Consider the following 22,380-nt stretch of genomic DNA (forward strand, 5'->3'; position numbering starts at 1 on the left):
ACATGACTAGTTAATAAATTTCTCTTTCAGACCTCTCTTATGACTGTTGCCCCTTGTTAATTCAGTCCATCAACGACCTATTAAACATCTCCTGTTGGTTGACTCTTGAGTGACATAGAGTAAGACGGAAGCTGCATGCCGAGCCCTCAGGAGTGCACAGGTTAATGGAAAAGGCATGTGTATGGACACACGTGGCCCCAGACTAATTGGGACATGTGGCCCAGCGCAGGGACAAACTAGTGTAGGGGGGAAGAGTAGAGAGCATTTCCATTCTGCAGCTAATTGTAAGCTATTATCTTGAAGTAATCAGCATTCTTACACTCTCAGCTCGAATCCCACTTATTTCCTCAGACTGACTGACTACACAGATTGGTAAGAACATGAATTCTCAAGTGTCTTCAGGCAATTTCACTTCTCCTTTACTTTGCTGTTGCCATGCCGCTATTATCTCTCATGAACCATGCTAGTATTTCACGCTTGTCTTTTTGTTTCTAATTTATTTGTTCTCTCGTTTAAAATGCACATTTTAGAAATTTTACTCCAAAAGTTCTAAATTGGAATGGCAGCTAGCAATATAATTAAAGCTGTCTTTTTATGTATTAAGGAAAAGACTGGCTCCAAATGGTAGTTTACCTGAATAATTTTTTTTTAAGTTTTTATTTAAGTAATCTCTACACCCAGCATGGAGCTCGAACTCACAACCCGGAGATCAAGAGTCACACGCTCTTCTGACTGAGCCAGCCAGGCACCCCTGAATAGTTCTTTTTTTTTTTTTTTTATTTACTTATTTTGAGAGAGAGCACTTGAGCACACATGAGCGGGGGAGGGGCAGAGAGAGAGAGGGAGGGAGAGAGCATCCCAAGCAGGTTCTGCACTGTCAGTGCATAACCTGACACGGGGCTCAAACCCACAAACCATGAGGTCATGATCTGAGCCAAAATCATGAGATGGTTGCCTAACCTTGACTGAGCCACCTAGAACCCTCCCTGCCCCGAATAAATTTTTAAAGGGATCTTACTCTGGGCTTTGAAGTTGAGACATGACCCGCCAGTCTTGATGAATATAGGACATTTTGCATCTGAAAGCTTTTTGGTAAAAATTGGTTATGTATAGGTAAAATATGGAATTTTTAGAAAGCAAGAAGTGACGCTGGTGATGATTGTGCCAAGAAAGAGTCTTTTAATAGGCAGAACCCACTTTGGGGGGCTCTGAGAATCAATTCTCCTCTTTCAAATTTAACTAAGTAGTCACTGAAGGTGGTGGAGCCATTGGGTAAGTTCTTTCCTGTAGTCTGTACCACTTAGGAATATACCAGAAACTCCTAGCTGATTTCAGGCCTTAGGCTCAGATAGCTGAAATTTCTGGCCAGTAGGTGATGTTAAACTAAGACCTTTAGCACTGAGAAAGAGGGAAACCCAGAGGAGTGACTGGATGACAGAGTGATGCCTCTACTTTTGGAGTTGTACCAAGGCAGCAAAGTAAAAATCTGCAGTGAAATTCCATCCTCCAGCACTTAACAATGCTGAGAGTGAGCCACTAAGTCACTGGAGGAACATTCCAGAAGGCCTCTCCACAGTATCTAGTGAAGTAGAGGAGCATGCCCGATTAAAGAGGTACATGGACTTTGGGGATCTAGCCTGACTGGTTCCTGTAGGTTAAGAAGAATATATTTTCTTTAATGGAACAGAGCAAGAGGGTTTATATAGGAATATCTTTGCTTAATATCTTTTTCTTTAAAATCATTATTTTTTACATAATAAATTATTTTCTCCCTTATTTTAAAAGCACCTATACTTATGCTCTTATAGTAATATTCAACAGAGCCCTATTTTAAAGGGCTTACCCTAACTGTAGCTGTAGTAATTTTGTAGGTAAGCTGTAATGTGTATTTTTCTGAAAGATCATGGACAGATTATACTTAACTCCAAATGTCAATGATATAATTGGGGATATTTTGTTAATTTCACATGCAAATGGTTTAGTTTCGGGTAATAACATATTTCAGGTGTAAATTATATTGTAGAACTCCAAAGTAGAATTACCAAAAACTAAAACCGTTTAGAAAAGTTATAGTCTCAAAATTCTCATTTATAACTACAGGTAGAGCTAGGGATTTTTAATTTATAAGACTACAAACTGTAACTTGGGGGCTCAATTTGCCTATAAGCAAAATAGCCAAGTTGCTTTCCAAATAATGTAAAGCCTAATTAAATAAGATTTTTGGATGGGAAGCCTCCACACCTGAAGGTTTAAATTTTCCTCTGATTATAATTGAAATTCCAATGGCATTTTAAGAGAAGTTGACAAGTTGATTCTAAAGTTATACAGAATAGTAAATAAGATAGAATAGCCAGGACACTTTTGAAAAATAATTCCCTAATCAGATAAAAGGCTATAGTAATTTAAAAATTTGCTTTTGGGGCGCCTGGGTGGCGCAGTCGGTTAAGCGTCCGACTTCGGCCAGGTCACGATCTCGCGGTCTGTGAGTTTGAGCCCCGCGTCAGGCTCTGGGCTGATGGCTCGGAGCCTGGAGCCTGTTTCCGATTCTGTGTCTCCCTCTCTCTCTGCCCCTCCCCCGTTCATGCTCTGTCTCTCTCTGTCCCAAAAATAAATAAAAAACGTTGAAAAAAAAAAATTAAAAATTTGCTTTTATTGCAGCACTAGACAGTCCCGTGGAACAGAATGAAAAATCTGGGTAGAGCTCCATGGATACATTAAAACTTAGCATGTGATAAATATGGCATTTCATATCAGTAGAGAAAAGATCAATTGTATTTAGAAATCAGTGTTTTATATGGGAAAATAAGACAGCTATTATGTTTATGAGGAGTTTAAGGAATTTGCAGTTTTGATTTTACAGGCTTTTTGCCTCATACTGACTCTCAGAACTAATCAACAAAATATTTGACCCACTGTACTTTCCTGAGTTATGCCACATGCACAAAGAAATAACAAAAAGAAATTATCTATAGAAACCAAAAACCTAATATTGGCTTGAGGGGAGATGGAGGTATTAAGTGGGAGTGGCATCTAAGAGTTTGGGTCAAACTGTGTAACACCAAGATTTTAGGTGGGTGTGTTTGTCTTCTTCATTAATTGCTTGCACATTTTATAGAGGTTTTCTTTTTTTTAAAAATTGTTAAATATTTATTTATTTTTGAGAGAGAGACACACCCAGAGGGTGAGTAGGGGAGGGGCAGAGAGAGGGAGACACAGAATCAGAAGCAAGCTCCAGGCTCTGAACTGGCAGCACAGAGCCTGACATGGGGCTCGAACCCACCAGCATGAGATCATGACCTGAGCCGAAGTCGGACGCTTAACCGACTGAGCCACCTAGGTGCCCTGAGGTTTTCTTAGTTTAATCTGGTGAAATCAAGAAAATACAGGGTCTCGCCTGCACATTAGTCAGAAAATAGTAGCTGCAGTTTCATGCCAGCTTTAGGGCAGTGTTTTGAGATTTGCCACCTTCCCCATTATTATCCTATGTCCCTATTCGTGTTACGTTCCTCAGACGTTATTCTCAACGTATTTTGTGTTCTCTGCCTTCCTCCATTAGGAGCGGCCTGCTTCGGACTCCTGGCAGAAACTGGAGAAGTCTCGAGAGTATAAGAACAGTAACCAGCTCCGGGAGTACCAGCTGGAGGGGATGAACTGGCTTCTTTTTAACTGGTATAACAGGTGAGGAACCAGAACCAGGGCTGTCCTCATGGATGATTTTCCTCCCAAGTGTGTACCTGGAGCTAGACTGTCACCTTAGCCTGCTCAGAGCAGCAGTAGAAGGTGGTGAGAGTGTGCAACCTAGCCATCGGTTTAGGGTGCTAATCTTTGCACAGGATGCGTGCCAAGACTTTACATCAGGTGCTTCTCCAACCAGAAAGAATGGTCTGTAGACATCATTGACTTTGTGCTGCTTTTTACTTGTCCATTCTAGCCACAAGGTTAGACTCAACCTAGATGAAACAAAATCCGAAAGGTCGTTATCTTTAAGTCTTTAGCAAAAATTGGCTCTAAAAGGGAGTAGATCTGGATTTTAGTCCCAACTCTGCTACTTACTCATGAGCCCTGGATGTTCTAAACTTGGGCTGTAATTCTCAATTTTGGACTCTTTGTGCTTTAGGTCTTGTCAGAATCTAGGCGAAACAGATGAAATTTGAGATTTTTGTAACATTCTAGAGTATACACCTAGTATGGATTCTAAAGACAGAATGCTGCAGTGGAGAATACACAAGATGGGACCCTGGTGACCTGTGTTCTAGCACAGTCTGCACCACTTACTCACAGAGCCTCTCGGAGTGCGGCTCATGTGGCCTTTCCAGGTATTGGGTTCCCCATCTGTACAGTGAGGGGCGAGACTGACAGGGGCCACACCCTTCGAATGTCACAGCTCTGTGCAGTCTGTGATTCTGGGTCACCAGAAGAGACCAACATTCTTACTCTGACAAGGAATTTATTGTGTGGATTAAAAGTTAACCCTTGATGACAAAAATAGTAGACCATGAAATTCATGTAACTTAATCTTTTTATTTTTGCCTTGGCTTCCATGACGTTTGTCAGGTACAGAAATTGGCTTAGGTTTGAGGCATATTTCTCTCCTTGTGGCTCACTATTATTTTAATTTTTGGTATTTTCAGTTTATATGGACCTCTTTCCTGTATTTTCTCCCAAGTTGCCATAATTCCTTTTTGGAAGTAGTCAGGGTGTGAATCATAAGAATAAAAACTTGCTTCAGTTGCATCTCTGGAAAATGCTGATAAGGCCCTTCACTGATGACCTTATAGGTCAGGGTGTGCTTCTCAAGTATCATTTTAGTTCTGCCCAACCTCTGCCGCTTTCCTATATCGATGATGAATTATCTGTATTTCTTACTCTACAGAAAAAATTGTATTTTGGCTGATGAGATGGGGCTAGGGAAAACCATCCAGTCCATCACATTCCTCTCAGAGATATTCCTCCGAGGAATCCATGGCCCTTTTCTCATCATCGCCCCACTCTCCACCATCACGAACTGGGAGCGAGAGTTCCGGACGTGGACAGAGATGAATGCCATTGTGTACCATGGCAGCCAGATCAGCAGACAGATGATCCAGCAGTATGAGATGGTGTACAGAGACGCACAGGTGAGCCTTACATGGGTCTTAGAGACCCGGTGACAGCCTGATGTCGTTCAGAACAGCCTTCCCATCACTTGTCTTCAGGAGTTTTAATGCCCTGCACCTTAGGTTGCTGTTGACTGACTTTGTACAGTCTTATGTTTATTGAGGTTGACTTTTGTTTCTCCTTGGTAGTTTACTTTGATAAAACACGGAATTTGTAGGGCATGCTTGACACTCTCTGACATATGCCAGAGGCTCTTCTTGGGATACTGAAAGCTTGGCTTCTTGGTTGGCTTATGAAGTTTCTTTTACGTGCAGAAGATTTTATCTGAATTGTTACATGCTCAGTGAAAAAAGTGAGGGGAAGAATTAGTGTACAGAGGGTGGGTTCCTAGCCGGGGAGTTTGGAGAGGTGGTTAACACATTTGACAGGGAAGGATAAAGAGAAGATAGGATTCACATTGTTAAAAGCACAATAGATTGTGGTGTTTGTTTGGTTTTTGTTATTTATAATCACTTTACTGAGTATGCTTGTAAGCCTGTCTGGCCACTGGTTTTTCTAATCAAGCAAGGTGAAAATATAAATGAATCCAGCCAGAGGGAAGCCAGTGCTCTCCCCCAGGGACTTCATAAAGCAGCAAAAGGAGACATTTGGAAGAAATTTATGATGTGTTCTAACACAGTGCAGCTCTGCTCTTTCAGCGTGATAGCAACACTAAGATAGAGAAAAGACACGTGTCCTGTCTGGTAGCTCTTGTCCCAGGTGAATCAGGAACATTACTTTGAACTTGTGCTAGAACCCCAGTTACAAGGTGAAATGAACCATATCTGAAAAGGAGCGAAAAAGGTCTCCTTTGGGTCTTCAAGCTCTGTGTGGTTGAGACCAGCTCATGGCTGGGAATGTGCAAATCAATACCCGTCTGCTTTCCTTGTCATGGCAGTTAATAAACAAAAAGCTTCCTTGCTGTATCTTCCATATTTGCGCATATGTCTCAGCATCGTGAGGGCCCATGTCTCTTACTTCTGTTTCATCGGTGTAATGAGGTCTCTCTTTTGTCTAAAGGGCTGGTTCATCCTCGTATTCTCTCTTTCCTCACACGAGGAAGTGCAGTGCTTACTGGCTTCTGTCACCTAGGCCCGGGCATTTTACCGCACTGCCTCCTCTGCTCCCGCCGGGAACGCATTAGCGGAATTCTGTAGTCATGGCATAAAGCTTCGCCTTCCGTTGTGTCACCCTCAGGGAAACCCCCTTTCAGGAGTCTTCAAGTTCCACGTTGTCATCACAACGTTTGAGATGATCCTGGCAGACTGCCCAGAGCTGAAAAAGATTCACTGGAGCTGTGTGATAATTGACGAAGCCCACAGACTGAAGAACAGGAACTGCAAACTTCTGGAGGGTCTAAAGCTCATGGCCCTGGTGAGAGCTAGCAAGCTCTTTACATCCACACAGGTTCCGTGTATTCACTGTGGAGGAGGCATTCTGTAGCCATTCTGCATGTAGCTTACTTGTGCATAGTCTGCTTACTCTAAATTCTCTTTTTGCCCTCTATATGTGTGATAGTGTAGGAATCAAAAGGTTTTTTGTTATGAACTAGGTCAACTATTTGACCTTTGCCACAAATAGATTCCCAAAGGGAGCCGGGGGAATCTGAAATACCATGAAATTGGTGACCTGGAAATGTAAGGTGTTTTGGCTTATTTCCAGGTACCAAAGATGATGGTCTTGGCACAGTGCCCAGTATGTAGAGGGTAGGCACTCAATAAGAATGAATGAACAAATGAATGAGTGTTGCTTTCACTAACATGACATTGCTGCTGGAATCAGTGATGGGAAAGGAAGGTTGATCTATTTATTGACCATACCCTCATGAAACGGCGGCGTCCTCTCTTTGCCTAAAAGCCAAACAGAATTGCCCCAAAGTGAGCACAGAATTCCCTGGCTTCATTTTCCCACCAAAGATTATCATGTTGGTGGCTTGCACACTGCTCATGGTGGACTGTTAATTTGTGCAGGAACACAAAGTACTGCTCACTGGGACACCGTTACAGAACTCTGTGGAGGAGCTCTTCAGTTTGCTGAATTTTCTGGAGCCATCACAGTTTCCTTCAGAGACTGCTTTCTTGGAGGAATTTGGAGATCTGAAAACTGAGGAACAGGTAAATAGGGGCCTGAAGGACTGAGGAGATGGTGTGGTGATTACCTTCACCGTCAGGGAAAGGACAAGTCATTGTCACCATGGGGACAGGCATTCACAAGTTCTCACATCCCTCCTAAAATGAGCATTACCTCCTTGATTTAATTTGTTTGTTCACATTGAGGAGGTTAAACTGATTATTAGGAGTTCTTATTACTCCAGAGGATAAATGAGTCCACATCCAAAATATCCTGTGTTAGCACATCAGGTCTCTTGCCTTTGCTGATCTCATGTGTAAGTTCTTTGATTCTGTTCAGCCCTGGACTCAGGAGCGTGGTGCTTTCTTCTGCTTTTCTCATCCTTCCTGCTTCCTCCTATATAGTCTGCAGCATGTTCCCAGGCTTATGTTCTCAAGTACAACAAAATACACAGGTAGTGAGGAAAAGAAAGCAGTCATATACTAGAGTAGTTGCTAAGTTCAGTTTTGTCCAAATCAACCAGATTTCCTCAGTTTTCAAAGATCTGGTCCTGAGACCAGCTTATTGGACTCAAAGCTAAGTCAAAATTACCAAAGTTAAGAAATACCTATCTATGATGGGTAAAAATCTTGACTGAGGTTCCAGAAATAAGCCAGACAAATTGAAATGCCGTAAGAGGAGCAAGTAATAGAATTGGGGATTTTGTAAGAGAGAAGGTCACCTCTGTTTGGGAATAAAGAAAGCCTTCATGGAGAGAGTACAATTTGGAAATGGACTTTGAAAGGTGGGTATATTTTTAGTCATGGAGAGAGAAAAGATGGTGACTACTTTGCACAGAAAAAAAAAACCCACCCAGCATAATCAACCATGGAATTTATTCCATCGTAGGGAATCATCTGGTTGAGCTGGAAACAGGGTTGATGAATTGTGGAGTATGAAGCCAGAGGGGTTGAGGGTTATATTGTGGGAAGATCTTAAAAGACAGCTTGAAGAATTTGGTAGGTATTAGAGAAGCAATGCAAGGCTTTGATTGCAGGAATGACATAATTAGTTCTGCTAAATTAACCTCGCAGTGGTGTGAGAATGCGTTGGGACAGAGAATTTGGGGACTGACAAGGTTTGGAAATTTCACTAACAGGTGTCAGGAGCACACTCTCTGGTTCCGGTCTGTTTGTTTCTACTTCTGTGGCAAGTCAGACTTTGAGAGCAGTGAATAATCAAACTTAATTCCACTTCTCTGCATTTGCAGTATCTATTGATCTTTCAAAAGCCAGCTCCCAACCCTCTCTCCATTTTTGGACCATTGGCAATGTGTCCTCTTCTCCCGTTGCACTTATTTTGTGGTATGCATTTTTTTCTTCTTCCTAGACAATGACCTCCTTGAGGACAAGGCCCACCTCTTCTCCAAAGTTGTGTTTGTTGTATTGACCAGCACAGTGTCTGGCATGTAGTATACTCTAAATGATTCAAGGTATGAACCAAGTCAAGGGCAAAGCTGAACCCAGCATGTGGCAGATTGACATTTGTCCATATCTTTAATAATTGTCTAGGTGTGTCTTTCCTGTTTGGGTTCTTATACAGTAATTCCTAATTCATTTGGGGGATAGATTCCTAAGTACCATGGTTGGTAAAATCAAGATCTCACGAATGGGTTATATTGAAGATTGGGGTTATTTAGGAGAAAACCACAAAAAGTGGCCACAGATGTCTAAATTTTAAATCGCAGCAAATAAAAGGTCCACAAAGCATCTGTTTCCAAAGTGAAACATATTCATCAGTGTTTAAAACCTGTACCAGTAACTCTTCTAAATCACTGTCTATAAATTACTTTATACTTCTTTCAGGAAGCGTTGACACTGCACCCGACTTATTTATGCAGTAAATAAGTACCCCCTTTTAAGGCATTTTTGAACAGCCCTTTATGACTTGCAACAATCTTTTGCACTTGCCCTTTCTTATTTTATTTTCCCAGCAGGATTAATTTTATTGGTGTCACGTTTTAGCTCAGGGTGAAGTCAGATGCCTTGATTCTGCATCCCTTGTCTGTCATTGTCTTCTCGGGAGACGGAACAAGTGGCCTTGCCAGTGCAGTCAGGTTAGCGGACACCTGCTGTCCAGATTTGGGCTGCTAGGGAAACAGACAAATCATAGCAAAGACCACTGTCAGCTCAAAGTACCCCTGATGTGACAGCTTGTGTGATGGCATGGGAGACATCATCTTACAACATTAACTGTAAATGCTGCTACACCAAACGTGTTCGCTGCCATTACTTAGAAGTTGTAGGAGGAGTCTGCTTCCAGATGGCCTCTACTTCTTTTTTTTATTTTTTAACCTGAGATATGATGAACATATAACTTCAGTTTCAGGTGTGCATGACCATGAGTCAATATATGTATACATTACGAAATGTTCATCATAATAAATCTAGTTAGCCTCTGTCACCATACATAGCTACAGTTTTTTTCTCTGGTGATGAGAATTTTTAAGATCTCCTCTCTTAGCAACTTCCAAATGTACAATATTAGTAACTGTAGTCACCATGATCTAAATCACATCCCCCAGGACTTAACTTATTTTATGACTGAAAGTTTTAACCCCCTACACACATTTTGCCCATGCCCAGATTGCCTCTACTTTTTACTTTGTTCTCTTAGCATCTAAGTCTCCCTTTTGTAATGTGTCGCCTGTACCTCCTAACACAGCTAAAGTTGTCCTCAGGTAATTGCCGCACATGAATGCATGGTAGAGCAAGAGGGGTTTGGTTTCTCCATCCAGAGAATAGGTACTGTCTTTCATGTCTTTCTCCCTTTATCTCATGCGAGGTTGTCACCTAGGTTCTCTGTAATTACTTGGGAATTACAACCAGATCCCTTTTTTCCTTTAGATCCTATTATAAACTCCCCATGTTCAGGGTATCAGTGTGATCTTTCATATAGTCTACCACTGCAGTGCTATGAATAGATGTGCAGGAGAGTGTAGTGAAGGTTGGAATAGCCCGGTAATCAGTCATTAAAATCAGAGTGGGGCAGGTGAACAGGTCTCATTTCCCTGGACAGGTGAAGAAACTGCAGTCTATCCTAAAACCAATGATGCTTCGGCGGCTGAAAGATGATGTGGAAAAGAACCTTGCTCCTAAACAGGAGACGATCATTGAAGTAGAGCTCACCAATATCCAGAAAAAGTACTACCGTGCCATCCTGGAGAAGAACTTTTCCTTCCTGACCAAGGGGGCAAATCAACACAATATGCCCAATCTCATCAACACCATGATGGAGCTGAGAAAGTGCTGTAACCATCCCTACCTGATCAATGGTGAGTCAGGGAAACAGGGAGCAACTCGGGCCTGGTGTTATGTGCCAAAAGCTGATAATAACCGACAGTCTTAGGTATTGAGTTCCATTAGATGCTAGGATGTATGTTTGCTCACCTTTTTATGAAGCGTGAAACTGAGGCTCAAAGAGGTTGGTAGATCTGGGTAAGCCATCTAGCAGTGAGTGCACGGAGCTAAGTTCTGAACCTGCCTCTACCAACTCTCTGCCCTCAGAAGACGGATAGCACTCAGCAGCCTGCTGCCCTTTATTTACTTGCAGTCTGGCCCACACTGTGCACTTTGGGACAGGAAACTATCACTTAGCTGAATAAATGATCGCCATGCAATGAGACTAAAACTCTCCGCAGATGAATTAACAGTTAACTATATTAAGTAGAGAACATGTTGGAAGCTTTTTTTTACATAAAACTTTCTGATAAAATTTTAAATAAAAGGTGGCTTGGATTTGCCTGTAGCTAGTTTTTGTGATGTCGAGAGGTATGTCTTTTTGTCAGCTCTCTGTGGAGATTCTTTACTTGCATGGGTCAGCCTGGTATCTCAAGTTCTTTCTCTCCTTGGTGAGATCTCCCAGGAAAGCAAAGCACCTGTGTTCTCTGCAAAATGGCCCTGCTGCCACTGCAGCCCCTCTGCTGCGGGCGCAGACCAGGTATGCACCACAGCACTGCCTCACCAACCGGCCTGCTGGTCCAGGACCTAGGAATTCACCTCATTTTTCTAGGACCCGTAAAGCAGAGAGCAGCTTTTATCCTCATAGTTTGTTCAAGGAATAGTTTTGTCCCATTCCTTTTCAGGGGCAGAGGAGAAAATTCTGGAAGATTTCCGAAAAACCCACAGCCCCGATGCCCCTGACTTTCAGCTGCAGGCCATGATTCAAGCAGCAGGGAAGTTGGTGCTGATTGATAAACTGCTCCCTAAGCTGATTGCAGGTGGTCACAAAGTCCTCATCTTCTCGCAGATGGTGCGCTGCCTCGATATCCTGGAAGATTATCTCATCCAGAGAAGGTGAGAACCTGTGTCAGAGCTGTTCATCAGAAGCTGCAGGCGGTTCCCTGTTTTGATACCTTTTTGATTCATGCAGAAATTATGCTGTAACAACAACAAAGCATTCAAACACGGAGAAAAGGAATCTCCTCCTAAAGACTGACTGAAATTCAGAGTTAAATCCCGTGATCAAGTATGCCCAGTTTTAACTGCCTAAAGTGAACGCTGCAGCCGATGATGTGGAGCCCTTGCTTTGCTTAAAAAAGAAATTTTACATGTTTATTTATATTCTCTCTAGTTGTAAGACACGGAATTCAAAAGCATTAGAGAAGGTTAAGAAAACAATGTATTTCCTTTTTTATTTTTTGCTTAATAATGATGAGAGAAATATATCCTGGAAAACATCCCTGTATCAAGTTGCTAAGAGTATAAGCTGACAGCCCACAAAAAAAGAACTTGGGTACACTTTCTGTCCTTTGTCAGCAAACCTTCTAAGGTTTTATGATACACTAGCTATAGCATTCCAGTCTGTTGTCTTGTTCATACTCCTGTTAATTCCTTGAGTCCAAGTCCCATTACTCACGCAGGTGAACAGTCTGTGGGGTTATGTTATATGGGTTGTTTGGATTCATGTGGGTTCTACTTTGTTCCTTTATCCAGTGAACATTATGTTTCCAGTCACTGGGACACAGCAATGATCCGAAGATGATAAGTTGATTTTTAAGAATTTATGCAATGAGAAAAGACTTAAGGTCATAGAAACTATTAGTTTTCGCATTGCTGAGTTTAAAGGAAATCTTTGTTTTCATATACTAATTATAGCAAATCTCAGTTGTCTTAAATATCCTTGAAAATTCTGTTTGCTATTATAACATTTATAGAAAGAGTATTAAAACAAATGACAGATTCAACTATGGGATACGCTGACATTTAATGTTACATGAATAATTCTCAAATCAAATTAGACAATAAAAAGAATTTCTCAGAGCCCTGTAGTGGAGGTCTTTAGGTAGAGAATTCTTGAGACTTACATTATTTTTTTCTTTGAGGAATTTATAATGAGTAAATCGAAACTAGTGAAAGTAGTTTCATATTTTGTAAATTCACTATAGATTAGGAACCCATTTCCAGAACACTTGCTTTTTATAAATATATATATTATCTTCCTTTTCAAAATATATGCAACTACTAGTGTGCAGTTTGGCTTTTTTTAGAGAACCCCTCCAAAATGAGTAACAGATAGAGTAACTGATAGACTGAGTAATAATAGAATAGAACTAATAGAACTAATAGAATGAGTAACTAATAGACTTTTGCTAAGTACAGATGTCTCTACTTAGCACCCTTTTATGCTAGTTTTCCTTAGCATTTATTGCTCATTTTATTTTCAAGTTATTTAGGTATTCCAATTTCTCTTGAATATATGGACATACATAACACCACTACTGGCTCAGAGCTCCCACTCATACTCAGGGAGTTATCTTCTACATTGCACATGCAAACATTTAGTTTCGTTGTCAATTTTATATATTCTCCTTTTTATTTAATATATCATGGATTTTTCTTTAAACTCATTTCCCCACAACATAGTTTTGATAATATTCTTTCTCATAGGTTCCCAGTTTTTCAGCATTTTCAGGAACTCTGTAGCTATCCCTTTACAGTCATTGTGAATGTTTCCAGTTATTACCTTAGGCTAAATTCTGATTTTAAAAAGCATTTGGTACATATTTCCAAAACACCCTCTAGAAAGATATTTTTATTTTTATGCCTTTCAGCAGTGTATGAGAATGCTTTTTCCCCCCTCATTCTCTGATTAATACTGTTTTTGCTGCTTAATCTTAACTAATTCAATAAGCCAAAATCATCTGGTTTTAATTTGTATTTCTGATTAATAATGAGAGTAAATATTTTCCCATATATATATTAGCTATTTGTATTTTTGTGTGCTTGAATTGATCATTCATGTTCTTTCTCCATTTTCTGTTGCTCTTTGCCTTTTTATTTATAAGAACTATTTGTTTACTAAAGAATATAGCACAGGGACACCAAGGTGGCTCAGTCGGTTAAGCCTCCGACTTCGGCTCAGGTCATCATCTCACAGCTTGTGAGCTTGAGCCCTGCGTGGGGCTCTGTGCTGACAGCTCAGAGCCTGGAGCCTGCTTCCGATTCTGTGTCTCCCCCTCTGTCTGCCCCTCCCCTACTCATGCTCACGTGCTCTCATACACGTGCTCTCTCTCTCAAAAAATAAGTAAACATTAAAAAAAAAAAAAAAAAAAAAGAATAGAGCACAAATACTTCCCCAGTGTTGTTTTTGACTTTTTGTTTATGAGTGTGAGTTTTTGTTTATTTTATTTTTAGAAGTTTTAAATTTTGAAATAGTCAAAACTTGCAGTCTTAAAGCAGCTTTGTATAAACTTAAATGCTTATTTATGCTTAAAGGTAAGGTTAAATACTTAAATTCATGGGTTTGAAAACCATGCAATTATATAAATATTCTCAAGTATTTTCTTTACACTTTTTTTTGTGGTTTCTTCACCCCAGCAGCATCCAGCAGGGTTCTTCTGGCCTTAATATCATGGTTACTTTTCTCTCTTTTTTTTTTTTTATTAAAAAAAATTTTTTTTTAATGTTTATTTATTATTGAAAGAGAGAGACAGAGCACGAGCATGGGAGGGGCAGAGAGAGAGGAACACACAGAATCTGAAGCAGGCTCCAGGCTCCGGCTGCCTGCACAGAGCCCGACGTGGGGCTCGAACTTGCAAACTGCAAGATCATGACCTGAGCCGAAGTTGGATGCTTAACCAACTGAGCCACCCAGGCGCCCCACTTTTCTCTTTTTAATTTAGCTTTTATTTCCAGCAAAGTTATACATGCACATAATTTAGGGAACCAAATTGTTCTGTTAGACTTTTAAAAAAAGTGCCTTTCCTGATAGCACCCTTCCCTCCCAGCCCGTTTTTCCAGCCCCAGAAACAATGACTTTAAGTCCTTTATGCTGTTTCTTTTGGGATTTATAGCCATACCTAAGTAATGTTAGTAGTTGTAATATCTTGATGATGTTTAGTTTTAGGTGTTACCTGTTCCCACTATGGAAGATGAGCATTTATCTTTTCTCATTGCCCCTCATAACCACCACACGACTTACACAAATGCTGAGTGATAGCTCTGACCTATAGTATGCTGTTTACATTTTTTTCTCTCACAGTTTTTATTTTTCATGAAGCTAAAAATTCTCCTTTCATTTTATTGCCTGTTTTTCTATTTCCTTATTATAATTTCAGCTCCAGAATTGACCCTGGTTGTCTAAATCTCCTCTTGTTACATTCAAGCCTGTCCGCTTCCTGGGCTCAGAGCCGCCTCTGGTGGGGCTGCTTGTCCTGCATGCTCTGGCCAACTGCTCTTCCCACCTGGTACACGTTGCCACCTGGGCTCTCCCTTCCTTCATCACACTGACAAGTTCCTTTCCTTCCCTCTGGAATAAAACCTCCTTGGTGAATCTCGTGTATGGCTTTGGGGAGCTTCTGAGGAAGGGTGAATGATAAATGCATGTGGAGACTGTCTGGAATGTTCGCAGTCTGCTCTCCTTGAGTAACAGTTTGGGTTTAGGATTGGAGGTTAGAAATCCTTTCCCCACAGAATTTTAAGGTTTTAGTCCACTGTCTTCTAGCTTCCACGGTTGCTGCTTAGAAGTTCAGAGCCCTTGTGCTTCCTGGTCTGTGTATGTGACATGTATTTCTATTTGGAAGCATTGATTTATCCTCTTTGTCCCAGATCTGTGGAATTGCACAGCGAACTGTCCTTTGTATGGGATCTGTTGACCTGGATACCGAACAGGTCTTTCTCATTTGAAATCTGTGTTCCTTCAGTTCTGGAAAGTTTATATTTTATCTTCCACTTTAAAAATTTTTGTTTTGTTTTTTTGTATTTTGTTCATTTTGTGGTTGTCATTTGCTGGAGGGCTGGTGTGTTAGGAACTTCTGCCTCCATACCAGAAGCAGAGGCTCTGTGTTTCAGATCAGAGGCTTTCCTTTCATGTCTGGTCTTAGCTGGCAGATGGTGGGCTGGTTAGAAGCTCTGGGTATGTGGGCCAGGCTGTTGACTGTGGGTTTTACTCTCCATATATGAACACTATCCATCTAACTGGATCATCTCATTGGGGAACCTCCAGTGTCTGTATTTTGGGGGTGTTTCTCTTCCTGTCTTCTGCCTAGAGGATGGGAGCTTGATTGTAATGGGAGCCAGTTGTGAGGAACGGGTGGCGAGAAATAGGGAGTTCTCAGTCTCTCGCTCTTCCCTTTTTTCAGTATAGTACCTCTAATGGTGCTTGGTGTCTCCTGGGGGAGAGAGGGCTAAAGGTCTTCTATTTTGCCCTCTTCAAGGTTGGGGTGGGTGATCTGTAGGCTGATACTTTCACAAACACTCAGCCAGTTCCTCTGTTTTAGACTCTTTGCATCCCCATTTTCAGGGTTACCTGGTGCCACCAATGCACGATCCCTTTGGACATTCAGTATTGAATTATTTCTCATCTGAGAATCTTTCCCTAGATTTCTTTGTTTTTTTTCTTTTTCTTTTCTTTTCTTTTCTTTTCTTTTCTTTTCTTTTTTTTTACATTTCAGTCTTCAGTCTTTCTGTAATTTTGGTAAATGGCATATAATGAATGTCTAATTTATTCCCAAATGTGTCTCATTTTTTATTCAATAATTCCTCCATTTATATAAAACACTGTCCATAAAATATACTGAAATACTATTTATGCTGGGTGTGTGTCTAACCTTTGTATTCTTTTGATCATTATTTCTATTCCTTTGCTCATGTATTATTGCAGATAAACTTCAGAATTATTCTTTTTTAATCTATCTCTGACTACAGTCTCTGACTACAGAAAAAGTATATATGTATGTGGGTACACACACGTGCACATTTGTGTTTATGTATACATATATCCATTGGTTGGGATTTTGATTGGCTTTTATACATTTAGTAGGACAGGATTGACATCTTTGCAAAACTGAAGAATCTGCTATTCACTGCACGTATTCAGGTATTCCATATACACTGTTGGTTCACTAAATATTTATGACATGCCTGCCTTGTGCTAGAACCTCTGGAGGTGTTAGGGACATGGTGAACAAACCAACATGGCGCCTAGAGTCATGTTGCCAAGTCCTACATATTTCTTTCTCTGAGCCTAATCCTAAGTATTCTGTATGTGTATGGCTATTGTGAGTGGGATTCTGGTTATTACTGAGAGATGAGAAAGTTTTTCATTTTCCTTCAGGCCTTCTGAGGTCAGCATTTCCTGTTGTGCCAAAAAACATGTCACTACCCCCCCCTTCCCAAAACAAAGCACACAGGTTTTCTAGACTGCCACCTGCTTCTTGTTGAAATTTGACAGTGACTGAGAATTACAGTTTGATGAGCCACATAAACTCCTAGGGATTTTGTTCAAAATATAGTTGACTCAGAGGGTTAATTGCTGCACTGATGTTTTGTGTGAAAATTTTTTTGATGTCTGATTTCTTCATTCAGACTTGCTAGCCTTCAAGATGTTCTTTGTTCTTGAGCCTTGTTGCCTCTCCAGCTGTCAGTTTGGTTTTGGTCCCGCTTAATTTCATGCCATATTCTCATACAGGGGTGAGGGCATAGCCAAGGGATCTGGCTCAGGAGTGAGGGGAGTGAGGAACAGTTTAAAAGAGCTCAAATAATGGGATGGGTTTTTAGTTTTGTGTTCTTTGAAAGCACTTCCTCGAAACTGAACAAGTAATGGAAATGAGAATTAATGTTCCAGTCATCCTGCACAATTTCTAAAACTGTTCTTATATCATAGCTGGCAAAACAGTATAGTTTTATGGGAATTTTTTCCCTGGCTGACGGTTGAGCTGTAGCATCACTGTAGCATCACGATTGATTTTTCCTCCTCTTTAACGCTGTGCTAATTCCCTGCCTCCCTCGATCTATGGGCTTCTAACTTCTCTCTGATGGCTAGAGGTGTCTTGTCAAAGAACACGAATCCTCTGTGCCTGCAGCATTAATTGCTCACATGTATGCTGGTGGGGGTGGTGGCATCTCTCATTTAATTGAATCTCAACCTTGTCCTCTGGCTCCAAATCCTGTACTTCTGTCATATCACCCACATGCCCAAATTTCTGAGTACTCAGTGCAGGTTCTCAGTGTACTGGTTTATCAAAACCATGTTGGTACCTATAGTGTCTTCTTCCACCTTCCACTAGAGTTATCACCTTCCTAAATTTACTGGTGTCTCTTATTTATCTTTAATTTTCTCTTTTAAGTTTTTAAAAAAAATGTTTTGAGTTTATTTTTGAGAGAGAGACCATGTGAGTGGGGGAGGGGCAGAGAGAGAAAGGGAGAGAGAGAATTCCAAGCAGGCTCTGCACCATCAGCACAGAGCCCAATGTGGGGCTCGAATCCACAAAACCAAGAGACCATGCCTGAGCCGAAACCAAGAGTCAGATGCTTAACCGATTGAGATACCCAGGTGCCCCTTTAAAATTTTTCTTTAAATTCTTTTATTTTTGTCTCTTTTAAGTTTTTAGGGCAGTCTTTCCATTCTCCTGCATTGAAATGTAGGGTACAATATGAAGGCCATACAGCAAACTGGTTAAGAATATGGACTTTGAGGGGCACCTGGGTGGCTCAGTTGGTTAAGCATCCAACTTTGGCTCCGGTCATGATCTCATGTTTCGTGAGTTCGAGCCCCATGTTGGGCTTTGTGCTAACAGCTCGGAGCCTGGAGCCTGTTTCGGATTCTGTGTCTCCTTCGCTGTATGCCCCTCCTCTGCTCACACTCACTCTCTCTCTCTCTCTCTCTCTCTCTCTCTCAAAAAATAAATAATAAACATTAAAAAAAGTTTTTTTTTAAAGAATGTGGACTTTGAGTCCAGTGGATCTCAGTTCAAGCCACTCACCTGCTCAGTGACTGAGCAAATTAGTTTGCTTGTATGGGGTTTTATTGTTTTCGTTTTGGAAGTTTCCTAGAGTCTAAAATAGGGATGATAAGAAAAACATCCCTTAGGATTATCATGAGGTGTTATAAAGTGATGGTGCAGATCGAGTGTGTATCACGGTGCCTGGCTGGCTGGCACGTAGCTTGATGCTTAAGAGCTTGCTACTAATACTACTGCTGTGGCTGCTATTAATGAGAATGACCATTATATCTAGCTGCCTTGTGGTTTTATAGAATTTAGGCATACAGCCTTCACTTTTATCTTGACACAGCTCTTCCTAGTCTGCCCTTATAGAAGTCATCACCTCCTGTTTTATTTGCTTCTGTAGTCCCACATATTATTCTTACGTTTATTACATTAAAAAGGAAGAAAAAGGAAAAAATCCACACCTATAATTCCAGGTGTTGATGCACTGTAGCTTTGTAAAAGGAAGACCCCCTTTTCACTTGGTTCTTTGCTTTATATTTGTCCTTATGAGTCTGAGTTGGTCCGGTTTCTCTACATATTGTTTCCTTGGGTGGTTTCTTTACATGGATTTTCCTTTTCTTCAAGGAAGTCAGGATTATATAGCCAAACTCCATTTTCTAGAACCACACAGAGACCCTAAAGTGTCTATCTATCCTTATTCCCTTACCACTTATTTATCTGAGGTTTTAGGGATCCGATTTCCCAAGTTCTGGGCTACTGATAAGGTTTCTGTCAGGATTCGTGTTCTTGGCTGTTGTTGAGTCCAGGGTGACTTGATCCTTTCCTTACGAGGTTCCTTTTAGTTATACTTTATAAACCATTTCCTGCTCAGGGTAAATAAGAAAAGAATTAGGTGCTCAGCAGCTGTCCACCTTGCTACCGTATTTTAGCTCTGTATTAATCACATGATTCCATCATAAAGATCCCTTCTGCGTATGTTTATTGGATGGACAGGTAGTAATGCACTCCCATAGCAGTTTTATTTTTATTCTCCTTCCTTTTACCCTCTCCTCCACCGTGCTTTTCGCCCTTGTTTCCACACAGGTATGTGCCTTCTTAATGATTGTTAGCTTTGCTTCCTCGTTTTATTTTCCTCAAAGAAGTCCTCAGTTTTTGTCCCCCAACCCCCAACACAGCTCAGAAACCTTCCCTGTGGTTTATCTGCGTGGCAGTGTACTGCCTGGGAGAAGTGACAGACTGGAAATGACCAGCCCAGACGCACAAGGACTGTCTGTCAGTACAGTCTGCTTCCCATTTTCACTTTACCCTGTAGCAGCTACACACTGATTTGAACTTTGATTCCTTAAGAGCACTACTAAAAGTAGGTGTTTGAGGCTTTTGTTTGCTTTTCCTGGTTCTAGGATTAGATTCAGTGCAAGTAAAAACTGGGAAATACCAGAGAATAAGTTGCTCAGGCTGTGGGGACTGATATTTTATGTTCACAATTCTTCTAGTCCCTTAGTTTGTGGTTGACACTTTTGGTTTGGTTTGGTTTGTTTTTTGTTGGCTTGTTTTGGTGGGGGGTACGTTTCACAATGCGGTTTTAGGTGTCTGCCCTGCTGAATATGTGGGCTGGGGGTGGGGGGTGGGACTCCTTGTGGACTGCTCTAGTTTAGTCCCAATGTAGAAGCGAGGGATTAAGGCCATGGGTCAACAGCTTCCTGCGTTGTTTGCTGCTCTCCATTGAAGTCATGATTAACACCTGGGCTTTCATTCGTTTGGGTCCCCTCAGATACACCTATGAGCGAATTGATGGGCGAGTACGGGGAAACCTGCGCCAGGCAGCCATCGACCGGTTCTGTAAGCCAGACTCAGACCGCTTTGTCTTTCTTCTGTGCACCAGAGCGGGAGGCCTGGGGATCAATCTCACGGCTGCTGATACCTGCATCATATTTGATTCAGACTGGAACCCACAAAATGACTTGCAGGTAACCATTAGGATGATTGCTGTTTGCCTTAGCTGCCCCTGCATCTAAGAACATCACGATAGGGCCTGGCTTGCTAGAGAGTGTCTGCCATGCTCCATGCTAGGGTATCAGCTGGACCGCAGGCTTTTAGGGCCTCGGCCAGGGGGTGAAACTCAACGAAAAGTAAATGTCACCCTTTCCCACTAATCAGAGAGTGGTTCTTTTTGCTTTAAACCAAATGGTTTTTCACAATGGTAACCTCCAGATAAAGAATAGAGCTATTTATTATCAGACATAAAGAAAAATATTAAGCTTGACTAATCCTCTAATTTTTGACATGTAGATTGATTCAGGCATTTTCATTGGTTGGTTTGTTAGATGGTCTTCTGTCCTAGATAGTAAAGGAGACACCTAACCCCAGGTTCCGTTGTGTGGCCAGGGTGACAGGCACCCTCCCTAGTTCACTTGCTGTCTACCTAATCTGCATATTAGAGATTCTGTGTGCCCAGTTGAGTGAATTTGCAGACATGTTTGTTAGTTTTAACCAGACTAGATAATTGGTGGCTTTAAAAGATTCTTGTAAAGATTGGAGTTAATACAGTTTTTTTTAAAAAAGCATAAACAAGAAAAAGAGCTAACAGTTCTCTGGATCAGAGTTCTTTATCCACCCTGCTTCAAAGTAAAAACAGTAGCATGCTGGCCAGATAGGACAGTATGTCTGCTAAAAGGATTCTAACTTGTCAAGAATACCATTTCTAGATTTACCTCCCATTTTCATTAATGATCAACTCTGCCCTAAGTATATATTGAATGCTGGGATATTTGCTAATGCCAATATGGTGAGTGGGGAGGGTGGTGGGTGGCTCAGAACCTTTCTCATGATACAGGTGATTGATAAAAGAAGGTTGGAGGCTGCTGTGCCACAAAACAGAAGAGGTGCCTTAGGGGATGCTGCAAGGGAACACACGCTGGGAAAGGAGCTCAGCTGGGGGCATTTTACCCACCACTTCACAGTCATTTGGCTTTGCCTTTTTCATTTAATGAGTTTCCAAATAAAATTTTGTTTGAAGAAAGCAGTCTACTAGATGGCAGTTTAAATTATTAAATTGGTGACAATTGGCTGAAACCCACGGGGGGGGGGGGGGACTCATTTGTAAACCAAATTGTGTGGCACTGTTTCAACATCCAACTTCAAAGAAAATCAGTGGACATGACTAGTTCCCCATCAGGCCTTTCTACTGGTGAAGGGGTATTTGGGTCAAAGGTGAGTTGCTAGATGTAACGAATAACCAATTTTTAAAGGAATGCTATACTCAGCACTAACATAAAAATAAACAAAAGTTAGTATTTGATTAGGTAACTAGCAAGAACTTAATTAGGTAGTGATATAGATTAGGTGGTGCAGAACTGTTGCCCATTGGCTAGCCAGTTTCAAGTAGTTTTATTGGAATACAGCCACACCCATCCGTATACATATGATCTCTGGTGCTGTCATGTTACAGTGACAGAGTATCGGAATGGAGACCATAGCCCGCAACATCTCAGATATTCACTATTATAGAAGTTTGCTGACCCCGATACAGGTGATCTCCTAAGTCCAGTTCTGTGCTCCTTTGCAGTGCTCATCTGACTATGAGGCTCGGTACCTGGCCAATTTGAGGCCATGGTAGCTGGATATGCCTGGAGGAATTTCCAGGAGGGAAATTGGAAACATAAGGCTGGCATTTGGAGGCAAGTCATGGTCAAGGCAGAGATTTGGGGATCACCATGCTTGATCTAGGTGAAATCCTAGACATTACCAGTTGCAGATAGGTGCCAATGCCAAGAGATAGGAAAGGGCAGAAACGAGAATGGTCAAGCCTGGTATAGAAGGTGAAGTCATTTGAGGTGATTGATTTGTATGTGTAGCAGCCGGAAGGGTACGTGGGGCTGTCCAGAATTAGGGTCTGGGAAAAAGGGAGAAGCTTTGGAAAACCTGTTTTTAATGTCCACTGCTGGGGAACTGGCAAGAGATGAACA

The 22,380-nt window shown here is 41.3% G+C and overlaps 1 protein-coding gene across 5 annotated transcripts in view; it reads left to right on the forward strand.

The window, feature by feature from the left end:
- The window catches only part of CHD6 (chromodomain helicase DNA binding protein 6), a 205,940-nt gene that overhangs the window by 113,741 nt on the left and 69,819 nt on the right, over positions 1-22,380 (forward strand). For 4 of the 5 annotated variants that reach the window (XM_049650774.1, XM_049650776.1, XM_049650777.1 and 1 more), the window contains exons 11-17: positions 3,557-3,678; positions 4,874-5,117; positions 6,334-6,510; positions 7,107-7,250; positions 10,264-10,519; positions 11,330-11,540; positions 20,187-20,382. In XM_049650774.1, the coding sequence (XP_049506731.1) occupies positions 3,557-3,678; positions 4,874-5,117; positions 6,334-6,510; positions 7,107-7,250; positions 10,264-10,519; positions 11,330-11,540; positions 20,187-20,382 (1,350 nt within the window). The remainder of the gene's footprint in view (positions 1-3,556; positions 3,679-4,873; positions 5,118-6,333; positions 6,511-7,106; positions 7,251-10,263; positions 10,520-11,329; positions 11,541-20,186; positions 20,383-22,380) is intronic. The other variant, XM_049650778.1, reaches the window with a different exon arrangement.

The sequence above is a fragment of the Panthera uncia genome, assembly GCF_023721935.1.
Source record: "Panthera uncia isolate 11264 chromosome A3 unlocalized genomic scaffold, Puncia_PCG_1.0 HiC_scaffold_11, whole genome shotgun sequence".
Taxonomy (NCBI): domain Eukaryota; kingdom Metazoa; phylum Chordata; class Mammalia; order Carnivora; family Felidae; genus Panthera; species Panthera uncia.